The sequence below is a fragment of the Chrysochloris asiatica genome, unplaced genomic scaffold (assembly GCF_000296735.1).
Source record: "Chrysochloris asiatica unplaced genomic scaffold, ChrAsi1.0 scaffold00183, whole genome shotgun sequence".
Classification (NCBI taxonomy): domain Eukaryota; kingdom Metazoa; phylum Chordata; class Mammalia; order Afrosoricida; family Chrysochloridae; genus Chrysochloris; species Chrysochloris asiatica.
The window spans coordinates 2,032,956-2,046,640 of NW_006408701.1; the positions used below are offsets into that span (position 1 = coordinate 2,032,956).

The 13,685-nt window shown below is 41.7% G+C and overlaps 1 protein-coding gene across 1 annotated transcript in view; it reads right to left on the minus strand.

Moving 5' to 3' along the window:
* Positions 1–13,685, minus strand: part of IL13RA1 (interleukin 13 receptor, alpha 1) — a 77,262-nt gene that overhangs the window by 12,758 nt on the left and 50,819 nt on the right. Inside the window, exons 9-12 of the mRNA XM_006872129.1 lie at positions 9,431–9,460; positions 9,010–9,142; positions 5,486–5,582; positions 3,090–3,174 (exon numbers count right to left, since the gene is read on the minus strand). Coding sequence (XP_006872191.1) covers positions 3,090–3,174; positions 5,486–5,582; positions 9,010–9,142; positions 9,431–9,460 — 345 coding nt within the window. The remainder of the gene's footprint in view (positions 1–3,089; positions 3,175–5,485; positions 5,583–9,009; positions 9,143–9,430; positions 9,461–13,685) is intronic.

Sequence of the window (13,685 nt, forward strand, 5' to 3'; positions counted from 1 at the left end):
ATATATATATATATGGAGCTCTGGTAGCGTAATGGTTACGAATCGGGCTGTGAGCCACAAGGTCAGCAGTTCGAAACTACTAGCTGTTTCGCGGGAGAAAGATGAGGCTTATGAGGTTTTCTCCCGTAAAGATTTAGAGCCTTGGAAACCCTATGCAGGATCGCTACGAATCGGAACCGACTCCACAGCACACAACAACATATATATATATATACATTTATGATATTTTTACTCTGATGTTTTGCTGTGATTATATGTTTAGAAAACTCAACTTAAAAATTTTTAAACCTAATCTTTCATTCTTGATATTCCATTGATTTCTAATTGTTTACACTATACACATATGCTGCATTGCTTCTCTTTGTGCCATTGTTGGAGTGTTGCCTTAAACTAGAGTTCCTAAAAGCCTAACAGGATCAAAGATTCTTATTGCATTTTGCCAAGCTGCCTTCCAGAGAGGAAAATACCATTTTACAGTACCACCAGCAGTGCATGAAATGTACTAGTCTCTAATCTCCTTGTTAACACTACATATTATCACTTTGTAGAATTTTACTAAATTCTTAAAAATGTTTATCTCGTCAATGCTTCAGTTGGCATGTCTTGTACACATTATTGAATCCAAACATGTTTTCATTGATAGCGTGCATTTATGCCGTGGCATTTTTACTAATTTCCATTTGCTAAGAGAGGGAGTATACTCACTCAAATGCCTTTCAAGAGCTTGGTGTGTTAGATCAACCTGTGCAACTAGAGTATGTACTGTAATTGGGAGTGGTAGGGCCTGTGACAAATTGGAGAGTATGTGCTCTGCCTAAGACTCCAAGCTGAAAACCATGCTGGCCAAACAAAATATCTATGGGGCGAACCCAGGTCAAGATTCCCAGTTTGCTACCACACTGGTACCTTCCCACTTTAATCCATTCCCATCAAATTGTCAGAATGAGATTTCTAATCTCATATATATAAGACCATAATGTGACTCCAAATGTTTTTGTCAAAACACCCACTACTTCTATCACACAACAGTCTTAGGAGACGGTGAGAGTCTTGAGAGCAAGCGTTCTATGTTACATAAGGCAATCTGCCTTGAGGGAGGGGAAAGAACTGCGCAATGAGACAAACCCAGTTCAAATCACACCTTAGTTATTTAACCTCACTGAGAGACTCAGTTTTCTCATCTGTAAAATGAGATTAACAGCACCTACTTCAGAGGGCAGTGATGAGGGACCAGAAGCAGAGGACCTAATTCACTGCCTAGTACATACTAGATTTTAAGAATTGATTATAGTGTTAAAGTACGTTGTACAATTCCCAACCTCCAGCAACTGCAACAGTCGCTGGTGAACTAAAGAAATTGACAGGGATCATCTTAAGGAAGGAGTCTTGGTGTGGTGCTGCAGGATAAGCACTGGACTTCTTCTAACTAAAAGTTAGAAGATGGCAGTTCAAACCCATCAGTCACGCCTCAGAAACCCTATCTATATAGGGTTGCTATGAGTCGGAACCGACTCTACAGCACTTGCCAACATCTTAAGGCTGTTGTAACATCCTTGACTGTGATTTTCAAAGTCAAGGATATCTTGACTTTTTCATAGCCTATATTGCCAAGATCGTAAGTCACTTCAGGGCTCCTGGTAACTATGCAGATTCCTGGGCCACACCCCAGACCTGCTGAATCAGAATTGCCAGAGGTGGGAGTCAGTCAACTCTATTTCCTACCAGCACTCGAGTTGAAGAACCACTGGCTGCCATACTGGCCACAGCTATGGTGTATACACTCCACATCAGATACCTAGCTTCTGGGCCACCTGTCTAGGGGTGCCCTGTCCCCCAGGGTCTGGCAGAGTTGTCTGTGACCATGCCACAGTGAGAAAGTTATCCAGATGAATCCTCCTCTGATGGCACTCCCTGCTTTCCTTATCCCAACTATGAGGGGGCTTCAAAAAGTCCATGGAAAACATGGAATGAAAAGAGAATGGAATTTTTCCCAGACCGTTTTGAAACTCCCTCGTACCATCACTGCCACTGTGAATCACGCATTAGTACAAGAATTATTTGGTGATTAAAGAAAACTGAAAAGTATTACCATTAGTCCTACTAATGACTTCTATCTTACTTAGTGTGCTGATTATACTCAGTGGTATTTTTAACGTATTAACTTAATTTGACCCACATATTAACACTATGATATGAGCAGATGCTGTTCTCCACTTTACATATGGGAAAACCGAGGAAGTTACCCAAGGTCAACAAGATGGTCAACGCCAGAGCAGAGATTTGAGTCCAGACAATCTGACTCCAGAGTCTAGGCTATTATTTCCCGTGCTGTTCAACTACCCCAAATTAGTTGCTCTGTGCTTGGCCTTACTAATTCAAGACATAGACAATGATTACTGATATTTATGTCATCTAGTGGCTTTATAACTTTATTTAGAGAAACGCATTTATCAGAGCAGCCTTGAATTCTTTTGTTCTCATAAGGTCTTAGATTTCCCAGCCAGAAAGTCTGGCATGAGAGTCTGTAGGATAGTGTAGTTCTATGTCTGGGGTCCAGTTTTCCAGGAAAAAGCATGAACAAAATCATTTCAACTGCTTATTCTGTCTTTACATTCCCCCACATCAAATTCGTAAAGACGACTGAAGAGTCCAAAGGCCTGCCTAATGGGCTAATTTCATGAAGGAGGATCCCTTCTCCTGTACATTTTTTTTTTCCTCCTGTACATTTTGATAAATACATTCCTGTATCCCAGACAGGGGAGTCCCGGTGTGGTGCTGTTGGATAAGTAGTTAACTGCTAACCTTAAGGGTGGTGGCTCAAATCCACCAGTCACTCCTCGGAAACCCTATAAAGGATAGTTATGAGTCGGAGCCACCTTAGACGGCACGTAACACCAACAACCCCAGAGAAGAAAATGGAGACCAATGATATGTGATGGATAAAGTGTACTGGGGATTTCTGAAATGGTGAACTTGGCCCAAGACCCCAACATTTTAAACCTGTCCTCCTCTTGTCTTTTAGAAACGAACAAATAAAACAAACGTAGTTTAAAGTCACCAATTTCAAATTACATAGAGGCAAGGCTTACCAGGGTATCATCATTCTGGTCTCCAAACATTTCTTTAAAAATCTTGCCAGGGTCAGGAATTGGAGGGAATATAATAATCTTGAGCCTTTAAGAAAACAGAGATATTTTAGGTTAAACCTTCTAGCCCACAGGAACATGTCACCTAAAGAAAACCATATTAAAAGAAAGCTTGTACAAAAGAACGGGAATACAAGTCATCTTTAGGGATGAAGCAATTGTAAAGAAATTTCTAGAACAGGCTATGGAAAAGGAATGTCTTAAGAACATCAAGTTTGGGTAGGGCAAAGGGACACTCAGGATAAACAAATTAGTTATATCTTAGAATTTAAACAATAATGATACTTTATTAAACCAGATGGTGCCTTGGTGTTTATGACTTTGGAGGAAAAAAATCTTCTGAGAACAGGGGACATTCCTCTTTAATTTTTCTTTCTTCTCCTTACTCTGTCCTCTCCATTTTTGAATTCGTGGACCTACTTATGCCCTAGGTCTTAGAAATTGCAGTGCCCCCGGGTTGAGTCCTTTGCCCTCTTCCCTTCCCTTTTCCATCTCACTTTCTTGAATGGTCCCTTACAGTTTTAGGACTTTTCAGCCATTTACATGTCACACCCAAACCCAATGCCATGGAGTCAATTCTGACCCAGAGCAGCCCTATAGGATTGAGTAGAACTACCCTTTAGGATTTCAGAGATTGCAATTCTTTACAGGTGCACACAGTCGCATATTTCTCACCAGGATCTTCTGGTGCTTTGAACTACCAACCTTGAGGTTAGCAGCCCAATGTCTAACTCATAGTGCCACCAGAGCTCCTTGTTACATGTCAAAGATTCCCCAAGTTCAACTTCCAGCCCAGACCTCTCCCTGATTTTAGATCCGTTTATCCAACATCACAATCTACCAGGCATCTCAAAACTGAACTCCTCATCTTTCCTCTAAAGCCAGTTCTCTTCACCCATCTTTTCTGTCTCAGTCAAGGCCACCACTAGTCACTCAGTTTCAACAGCCAAAAATCTAAGAGCTATCCTTGAATCCTCAATTTCCCTCACATCTCTACAGATGAGCCATCAGCAAGTCCATCATTTCTACTTTTAAAATATATCCCACACCTATCGCTAACCCCTAACCCAGCCTACCATCAGCTCTTCCCCAAACACTGTAATGCCTCCTACCTAGTCCACGTACTTCCATTCTTGCCCATGTTGATTCATCACTCAGAGACTAAAGTGATGTGACACTTTTATGACAGTAAAGCACATCTCTCCCTTGTTTAAGACCCCGCCCCCAATGTTTCCCCATCATGTTTACTATACAATCTCAGTTCTTGGCCATGGCCTGCGTTATCTGTCCTTTGTCAACTTCTCCAGCCTCATCTCCTGGCACATTTGAGGAACGCCAAGCTCATTCCATCCTGAGGGTCTGGAATGTTCTTTGTTCAAATATGTAACGATTCACTTCTTTACTTTACTGGAGTCTCCCCTCAGGTGTCACTTTCCTTGGCCCTCCTTTCATTTCTTAGTCCCTCCCCCCCCCCCACAACTTCACTTTTCACTGTGTGAAATCATACTATTAGAATATTATATTACTAGTCTGACACGACTGTATAGGATTATTACATGAGATTGTACATATCACTGTTCATTTATTTATTTTGTTTGTATATTTTGCCACCAGACCATACATAAGGGCCCCTGGGCATGCAAACGTGCTCAGCTGCTAACTGAAAAGTTGGAGGTTCAGGCCTACTCAGAGGTGCCTCAGAAGAAAGGCCTGGCAGTCTACTTCTAAAAAATCAGCCACTGAAAAGGCTGTGGAGCAGTTCTCCTGTGACATACTTGGGGTTACCATGGGTTGGAATCGGCTCAATGACAACTGATCTAGAACCAATTTGGTTGGGTCTTGGATGTGTTCGCTGCTGTAGACCTAAGAGTTAGCACAATGGCAGGCACAGAGATGACACTTACTAAATGTGTGCTGCGTGACTGAAATGGTTCATTGCGACCTTAAGTGTTTGCTGACTACCCTCTAGTGACACACAAGAGAGTAAAACGCTCTCCAGGAATAGGCCCAACCTCCTGGTGTCCTCTCTCTGACAGTACTGAGCATTTAATTAGTAACAGTCTTCATTTCTAACCCTTCATTGGAAGGTGTAAAGTGAACTTAGGGCCTATCCAACAATTCTTAACAAGTGGAAAGGGAGCAGTGCCTGCAGAGAGCATTCACCACTTATCTCACCAGAAAATGGGCACAAGATTACTTCTTCCCCGTTCCATTCTACCAAAAGTGACTTGTGGCTAAAATGCTTCTCAATATACAGGGCACACATAAAACCCGAAGAGTAAGAACCACAGAAACTGCACAAGCAGAAAGTACAGAACCTGCCTGGGTGGCTGCCTTACCTTTTTAAATAAAGCAGGAGGACTATGATTGCACCTGCAACAATGACTGGGATGCTGAGCAGTACAGCGATGTAGAATGTGGAGTTGGGTTTCTTACCTGGAAAATGGAAAGCAAAGAGAAAAAATCCTTTTAGAAATGAAGCAAGCAAAAGTTGTCATAGACTGGTGAGAGCAGAGAGAGTTCTGCCTCTTGCCTCTTTTCTAAAGCTCTTCAAAAGGTTCTCTCTATCTTAACAGGAAAAAAGAAAATAAAATAAAGTCCTCCTCTGGTGGTGCTGTGGGTTAACACGCTGGACTGCAAGGTCCGTTTGAACCACAGAGTCGGTGGTTCAAGCTCACTAGCTGCTCCTTGGAAACCCTATACAGGGTTGCGATGAGTCACAACCGACTTGACAGCACAGAACAACACAGAGACTATAATTTTTTTTATTGGTTTTTAGTTATCATTGGTATTGCTGTTAAGTACTGCTGTGTCAGTTCTGACTCATAGCAATCATGTAGAGGGTTAACAAGGAGCTGGTGGGTCTGAAGAAGTGTCGACCTTGTGGTCAGCAGACCAATACTAATCCTACAGAACCACACCAGGACTCTTTTAGCATTACTGTGTTGTTGTTAAGCATCCTGGAGTCGGTGCCTATTCATACTAATCCTGTATAGGGTTTCTGAGGAGTGGTTGGTGGGTTTGAACTGCCAGCATTGTGGTTGGCAATCCAGTACTTAACCTACAGCATCACACCAGGGCTCCCTAAGGTAATTATTGTTGTTGTTATGTGTCGTGGAGTCGGTTCCGACTCATAGCGATCCTGTACAGGTACAGGGTTTCCCAAGGCTGTAAATCTTTACAGGAGCAGAAAGCCTCATCTTTCTCCCGCGGATCAGCTGGTAGTTTTGAACTGCTGACCAAGAGATTAGCAGCCCGATTCGTAACCACTACGCTCCCAGAGTTCTTTAAGGTAATTATAGCAACTATTATATTCGTAACTACTATTTTTAACTGAGCACCTATTATATTTCTGACACCATAAATCAAGCTAACCACCTTGTTGCTGAGTCGGTTCTGACTCACGGTGACCCCATGTGTTGCACAGATGGCCAGACCTTTTTACCCACCGTGCTGATGGGTGGGTTTGAATCACCAACCCTTAGGTTAGTACTTGAGTGCAAACTATTTGCGCCACCCACACTAGGTGCTGTTACATGCTTGTGGCTGTTGCCATGTGCCATTCAGTCGGTTCTTAGCTCATATTGTGCTACTCAAAACAAAGTCAAACCACTGTCATGAAGTCCATTCGGACTCATAATGATCCAGTACGGCCTTTCCAAGTCTGTGAATATTTACGGGAGCAGGAAGCTTCCGCTTTTTCACACAGAACAGCTGGTGGGTTTGAACTGCCCATCTCTAAGTCCGTAGTCCAGTGCTTAGCCCTATATGGCTACCAGACGAGCTGGTCAACATTATTGCCCCTTATCTAGACAGATGAGAAGAATGAGGCTCAGAGAAGTTTAGTGGCTGGTCCAGAAGACCTCGAATCCAGTACTGCCCATTTCCCAAGCCTGTCAGTAAGTGCCTTGCTTCACCCCTACACACAGACTAGCTTTTATCTATCTTTTATCTATTTTCATGTTTATCTTTTCCACTAGACCATGAGAACTTATCATCAGGGTCTAGCACCATTTGTACTTGGTAGCTTCTAAGATGGCCCCAGAGTCCTGGTTTGGCATGGTAGAATAAGCAATGGACTGCTAACCACAAGACTGGTGGTTCAAATCCACCAGTCACTCCTTGGAAACCCCATACAGGGTCACTATGAGTGCAACTAACATCAAATGATCACCACCTTCTGGTGTTCACACCCTGTGTAATCCCATCTCTTTGAGTGTGGCCTGGACTAACTGACTCCCTTCTAAAGAATAAAATAGAAGAGGTGATGGTATGTCATTTCTGAGGTAAGGTTATCAAAGACTGTGGTTTCCATATTGGGGGTTCTCTCACCCATTCTGACACACGTGCTCTCTCACTTGGATCACTCCCTTGGGGAAGTCAGCTGCCATGTTGTGAGGCTGTCCTGTGGGAAGCTCCCAGTGGTTAACAGAGGGAGGCCTCCAACCAGAAGCTAGTGGGGAACTGTGGCTTGCCAACAACCACACGAGTTTATTTTGGAAGTGGTTTCTCCAAGCCCAGTCAAGCCATCAGATTGAGACTGCAGTCCTGTTGGACAGCTTGACCACAACTTCGTAAGAGACCCCGGGACAGAGATACCTAGCTAGGCTGTACCCAGATTCCTGACCCAAAAAAATGATGAGCTAATAAATGTGTTTTGTTTTAAGCCACTAAATGTTGAAGTCACACAGCAATAGTAACTAATACAGCCATACCTGGAACACACCTTGCTCAGCCTTTCAATTAACAGGGAACTGAATAGCTCACCAAGCCATCTATCCCACTGGTAAAGCGTTGTTTTTAAAAGTTCTTAAGTTGTCCTATTTTGCCCCCTGGAGTCCCAAAAGATAGCCTATTTCGTCTTCTACCTGACAATCCCTCAAATACTCGTAGAGGTCAGCAATCATGACTTTCCAAAGTTATTTTTTCAACTGCACCTCCCAGATTTTGAGGTCCTTCAACATCCTGGTTATCCTTTCAAGAACAGATTCCAGTCTGTCACTGCATTCCTGACAATATGGTACCAGGATGAAATGCTGTATCCTTCTGATCTGGCCACATCACTGTGCCCTATCCCACAGCATTCTCTTGTTCTGGGTGCTATACTACTACTGCTGCCTGAGACTGCACCCTGGCGGTGCTGTGTGCTAGGCATTAGATTGCTAACCACAAGGTCGGCAGTTCAAACCCACCAGCCACTTTACAGGTCAAAGATGAAGCTATCTGTTTCTGTCAAGATTTACAGAGGTCTCGGTAGCCCTACATAGGACATCTGTGAGTCGGAACCAGCTCAGTGACAGTAAGTGAAGGCTGCATATACAGTTTGCAGATATTTAAGGTTCCAGCAGTGAGTCACACACAGTAGCTTACAGTCAAACAAAACCCATCCCACAACACAAACATAAATTGCAGGTCTTTCAAATCCTGTACTTGAGCATGACACATCGCTTGATCAGCTTCTCAATTAATCAAATTCTTTCCCCCGCCCCAAATTGAGGTATAAGTCTATCTCCATTAAATGACACCGGGGTCATTGATCCAGTTTTGATTCTATCATCTAACACATAGGGGAGCCCTCTAGCACCATACAACTGGCAGATTTACACATGCCTACATTCCGTATTTTAGCTCAGGTTAATAAAAATGGAGGACCAGGCAGAGGAGAGGAACACACCATTTGGATTGTGGATTTTCAAAGAGCTGCAGATTGCAAACATAGGTGATCTGACAGTAATTAAACAGGAGAAAAATAATTCAATTGTAACTACTTTCCGGCTGACATCAAGCCATCAGTGTATTTTCTGCTTTAGTTGAATTTCCATGCATCAATGTTTTCACTTTCAATGCACTGCTATTCCCTTACCTGTACTCATGGCTTGACTCCAATCACTCCAGAGGTTGTTATCTTCATAGCAGTATTTATTGGTTCTGACTCTTACTCTTACTTTGTTCAAAGTGTCTTGCTGAATACTGGGGATCAAGAAAGAGAGTCTACCCTTTGATAGAAAATAGAAATACACAAGGAATCATATCAGTTTATTCTCCTTCTCTGCCATTGAATCCTGATATCATTATTTGCCAAATTCTGCATATGGTTAAAACTTGTATTGCAATTCAAATGATCTGACTTTGACTCCTGGGGGGGGGGGGAAGTGCCAACCCACAGAACAAAGTGGTTTATATTTTTCTCAAAGCAGTATAAATTTAGGCTATTGCCCACACAGCTCCACCCGCCAACTGCTTTGTAAGTCTAAGCACAAACAGCTAAATTTGGATTTACTGACCTCTGAATTCTGACATTTGATCTCTTCAACCTTGAAAATAAAAAAATAAAATTAAATTAAAACAAAACAAAACATTTCCCATCAGTTACCAGTTTACCAGTGTCCTGGTGTGGTACTGTGAGTTAATATGCTGGACTTCAAAGTTGGTTTGAACTGACTTGATGGCACTTTTTAACAACCAGTTTAACAAACTTACCTTTAATCTCATTAAAAGAGGAGCCAGTATAGTGAATACAATTTGGTCTCCTTAGTAAGTGCTACAGAGTCAATTCCATATGCATATGAAAAAAAAAAAAGAAACAGAATATTGACTCCTACACCTCACACTTGGTAGCTATATGATAAGCACTGAACTGCGAACTACAAGGTCCACAGTTTGAGCCTGCCAGCTGCTCCATGGGAGAAAGACGAGGCTTTCTGCTCCTGTGGAGATTCAAAGCCTTGAAAACCCTGTTGATATGAGTCAGAACCTACTCGACAGCACTGAACAACAACATCCCTCACACTAGTCACAAAATCAATTTCAGATGGGTTGTAGATCTAAACACAAAAGGCTTAGTAAGTGAACAAATCAACAAATATACAGAGAAAATAAGCTCTTCAATGAAACGTATAAAGTGGTCTATATTAAACTTAAAAAATTATTTCCGTATATCAAAAAAACTATATTAAGAAAAGAAAAAGGTGACAGCATGGGAGAAGACAGTTGCAATTTATGACAAAGAATTTTTTATATTATTACAGGCATCACAAACACACACACACAGGTAAGTCAAAAAGTACTTCTATAAAATCATTGTTGTGTTGTTATGTCTCGTGGAGTCAGTCGGTTCCGACTGATAGCAACCCTGTATAGGGTTTCCCAGGCTGTAAATCTCTACGGGAGCAGAAAGCCTCATCTTTCTCCCACGGAACAGCTGGTAGTTTTGAACTGCTAACCCTGAGGTTAGCAGCCCAATTCGTAACCACTACACTAATCATAGAACCCTTTATTAAACAAAAAAATCCAAATGTGAAGCTACTAATTCTTGAGATGCCCTCATCTGTGTTTCTACACTTCTGAAGGCAGTGCTCCATCTCTCTAATGTTTCCCAAAAGAATTCAGCACTCTTCTATTTTTGGCACCCTCAAGACACTCACCACCACGTCTGTCAGTTTGTCATACTGTGGTGGCTTATGAGTTGCTGTGATTCTGAAAGCTATGCCACCATTATTTTAAATACCAGCAGGGTCACCCACGGTGCACATGTTTCAGATGAGCTCCTAGAGGAAGACAGACTAGGAAAGAGGAGTAATGAACTACATATGAATATTTAGTCACTGAAAATCTTATGAATAACAGAGAAACACTGTCAGCTATAGTGCCGGAAAATGAGCCCCTCAGGTTGGAAGGCACTCAAAATGCTACTGGGGAAGAGCTGCCTCCTCAGAGTAGAGCTGACCGTGATGATGCAAATGGAGTAAAGCCCATGGGAGAAAAGCCCATGGGGCCTTCATTTGCTGATGGGGCACAACTTAAAATGAGGAGAAACAGCTGTAAGCATCCATTGGAAAACAGAACATGGAATATACGTAGTATGAATCTGGGAACATTGGAAGTCGTCAAAAATGAAATCGAACGCATCAACATCCATACCTTAGGCATTAGTGAGCTGAAATGGACTGGTATTGGCCATTTTGTATCTGACAACCACATGGTTTGCTATGCCGGGAATGACAAATTGAAGAGGAATGGTGTTGCATTCATTGTCAAAAAGAACATATCCAGATCAGTCATGAGGTACAACACTATTTGTGATAGGATAATATCCATGCGCCTACAGGGAAGCCCAGTTAATACCACTATTATACAAATTTACGCACCAGCCACGAAAGCCAGTGAGGATGAAATACAGACATTCTACCAACTTCAGCTGAAATTGATCAAACATTCAATCAAGATGTATTGATCATTAGTGGTGATTGGAATGCAAAGGTTGGGAGCAAAGAGGAAGGATCAGTAGTTGGCAAATATGGCCTCGATGATAGAAATGATGCAAGAGAACGCAGGATAGAATTTTGCAAAATCAATGATTTGTTCACTTCACATACCTTCTTTAGACGGCCTAAGAGATGATTATAAACATGGACCTTGCAGGATGGAATACATAGAAATGAAATTGAATACATCTGTGGAAAGGGACAATGGAAAAGCTCTATATCATCAGTCAAAACAAAGCCAGGGGCAGATTGTGGAACAGACCATCAATTGATCATATGCAAATTCAAACTCAAGCTGAAGAAAATGAAAACAAGTCAACGAGAGCCAGAATATGAACTTGAATATATTCTACCTGAGTTTAGAGATCATCTGAAGAACAGATTTGATACATTAAACACTAAAGACCGAAGACCAGAAGAGGTGTGGGATGACATCAAGAACATCATACATGAAGAAAGCAAAAAGTCATTGAGAAGACAAGAAAGAAGGAAAAGGTCAAAATGGATGTCAGAAGAGACACTGAAACTTGCTTTCCAGCATAGAGATGCTAAAGAAAATGGAAGAAATGAGGAGGTACAAGAGCTGAACAGAAAATTTAAAAGATCAGCTCGAGAAGATAAAGCCAAAGATTACAACAAAATGTGCAAAGATCTGAAGTCAGAAAACAAAAAAGAAGAACATTCTCAGCATTTCTCAAGCTGGAGGAACTAAAGGAAAAATTCAAGCCTTGACTTTCATTATTGAAGGATTCTCTGGACAAATTACTGAATGATGCAGAAAGCATCAAAAGAAGATGGAAGGAGTACACAGAGTCACTTACCAAAAGGAAATGGTTGATGTTCAACCATTTCAAGAGGTAGCATATTATCAAGAGCCAGTGATATTGAAAGAAGAAGTCCAACGTGCATTGAAGGAACTGACAAAGAACATGGCACCAGGAATTGATGGAATAAAAATTGAAATCTTTCAAGAAAGTGAGGTGACACATGAGGCACTCACTCATCTCTGCCAAGAAATTTGGAAGACAACTACCTGGCCGACTGATTGGAAGAGATCCATTTGGCCCATTTCAAAGAAAGGTGACCCAACGGAATGTGGAAATCATTGGAAAATATCTTTGATATCCCATGTGAGTAAAGTTTTGCTAAAGGTAATACAGAAACGGCTGCAAGCATACATTGACAGAGAGCTTCCAGAGGTTCAAGGCAGATTCAGAAGAGGCCATGGAACGAGGGATATCATTGCTGATGTCCACTGGATCTTGGCTGAAAGCAGAGAATATCAGAAAGATGTTTACCTGTGTTTTATTGACTATGCAAAGGTTTTCGATTGTGTGGATCATGACAAGCTATGGACAACATTGCAAAGTATGAGTATTCAGGAACACTTAATTGTGCTCATGAGGAATCTGTACCTGGACCAAGAGGCAGTTGTTCGAACAGAACATGGAACACTGAATGTTTTAAAATTAAGAAAGGTGTGCGACAAAGTTGTACTGATTCAGCATACTTATTCAACCTGTATGCTGAGCAAATAATCTGTGAAGCTGGGTTATATGAAGAAAAACGTGGCATCTGGATTGGAGGAAGACTCATTAACAACCTGTGATATGCTGATGATACAATCTTGCTTGCTGAAAGTGAATAAGACTAAATATTTACTGATGAAGATCAAAGAGCACAGAGTTTGGTAAGGATTACATCTCAATGCAAAGAAAACAAGAATCCTCATCACTAGACCTATAAAACAACATTCTTAACGGAGAAAAAGACTGAAGTTGTCAAGGACTTCATTCTTCTTGAATCAACTATCAACACTCATGGAAGCAAATAACATATTGCGTTAGGCAAATCTGCTGCACAAGACCTTTTTAAAGTGTTGAAGAGCAAAGATGTCAGCTTGAAGACTAAGGTGCGCCTGACCCAAGCCATGGTATTTTCAATCACCCCATATGCATGCAAAAGCTGGACAGTGAATAAGGATGACCGTAGAAGAATTGATGCTTTTGAGTTATAGTGCTGGAGGAGAGAGAAATATTCAAAGTTCTGTGGACTGCCAAAAGAACCAACAGATCTCTGTTGGAAGAAGTGCAGCCACAGTGCTCCTTGGAGGCCAGGATGGCCAAACTTCGTCTTTCGTACTTCGGACATATTGTCAGGAGGGAACAGTAGCTGGAGAAGGATATCTCATGTTTGGCAGGTTGGAGGGTCGGAGAAAAAGAGGATGATCCCCCAGCGAGATGGATTGGCAAAGTGTCAGCATCAATGGGCTCAA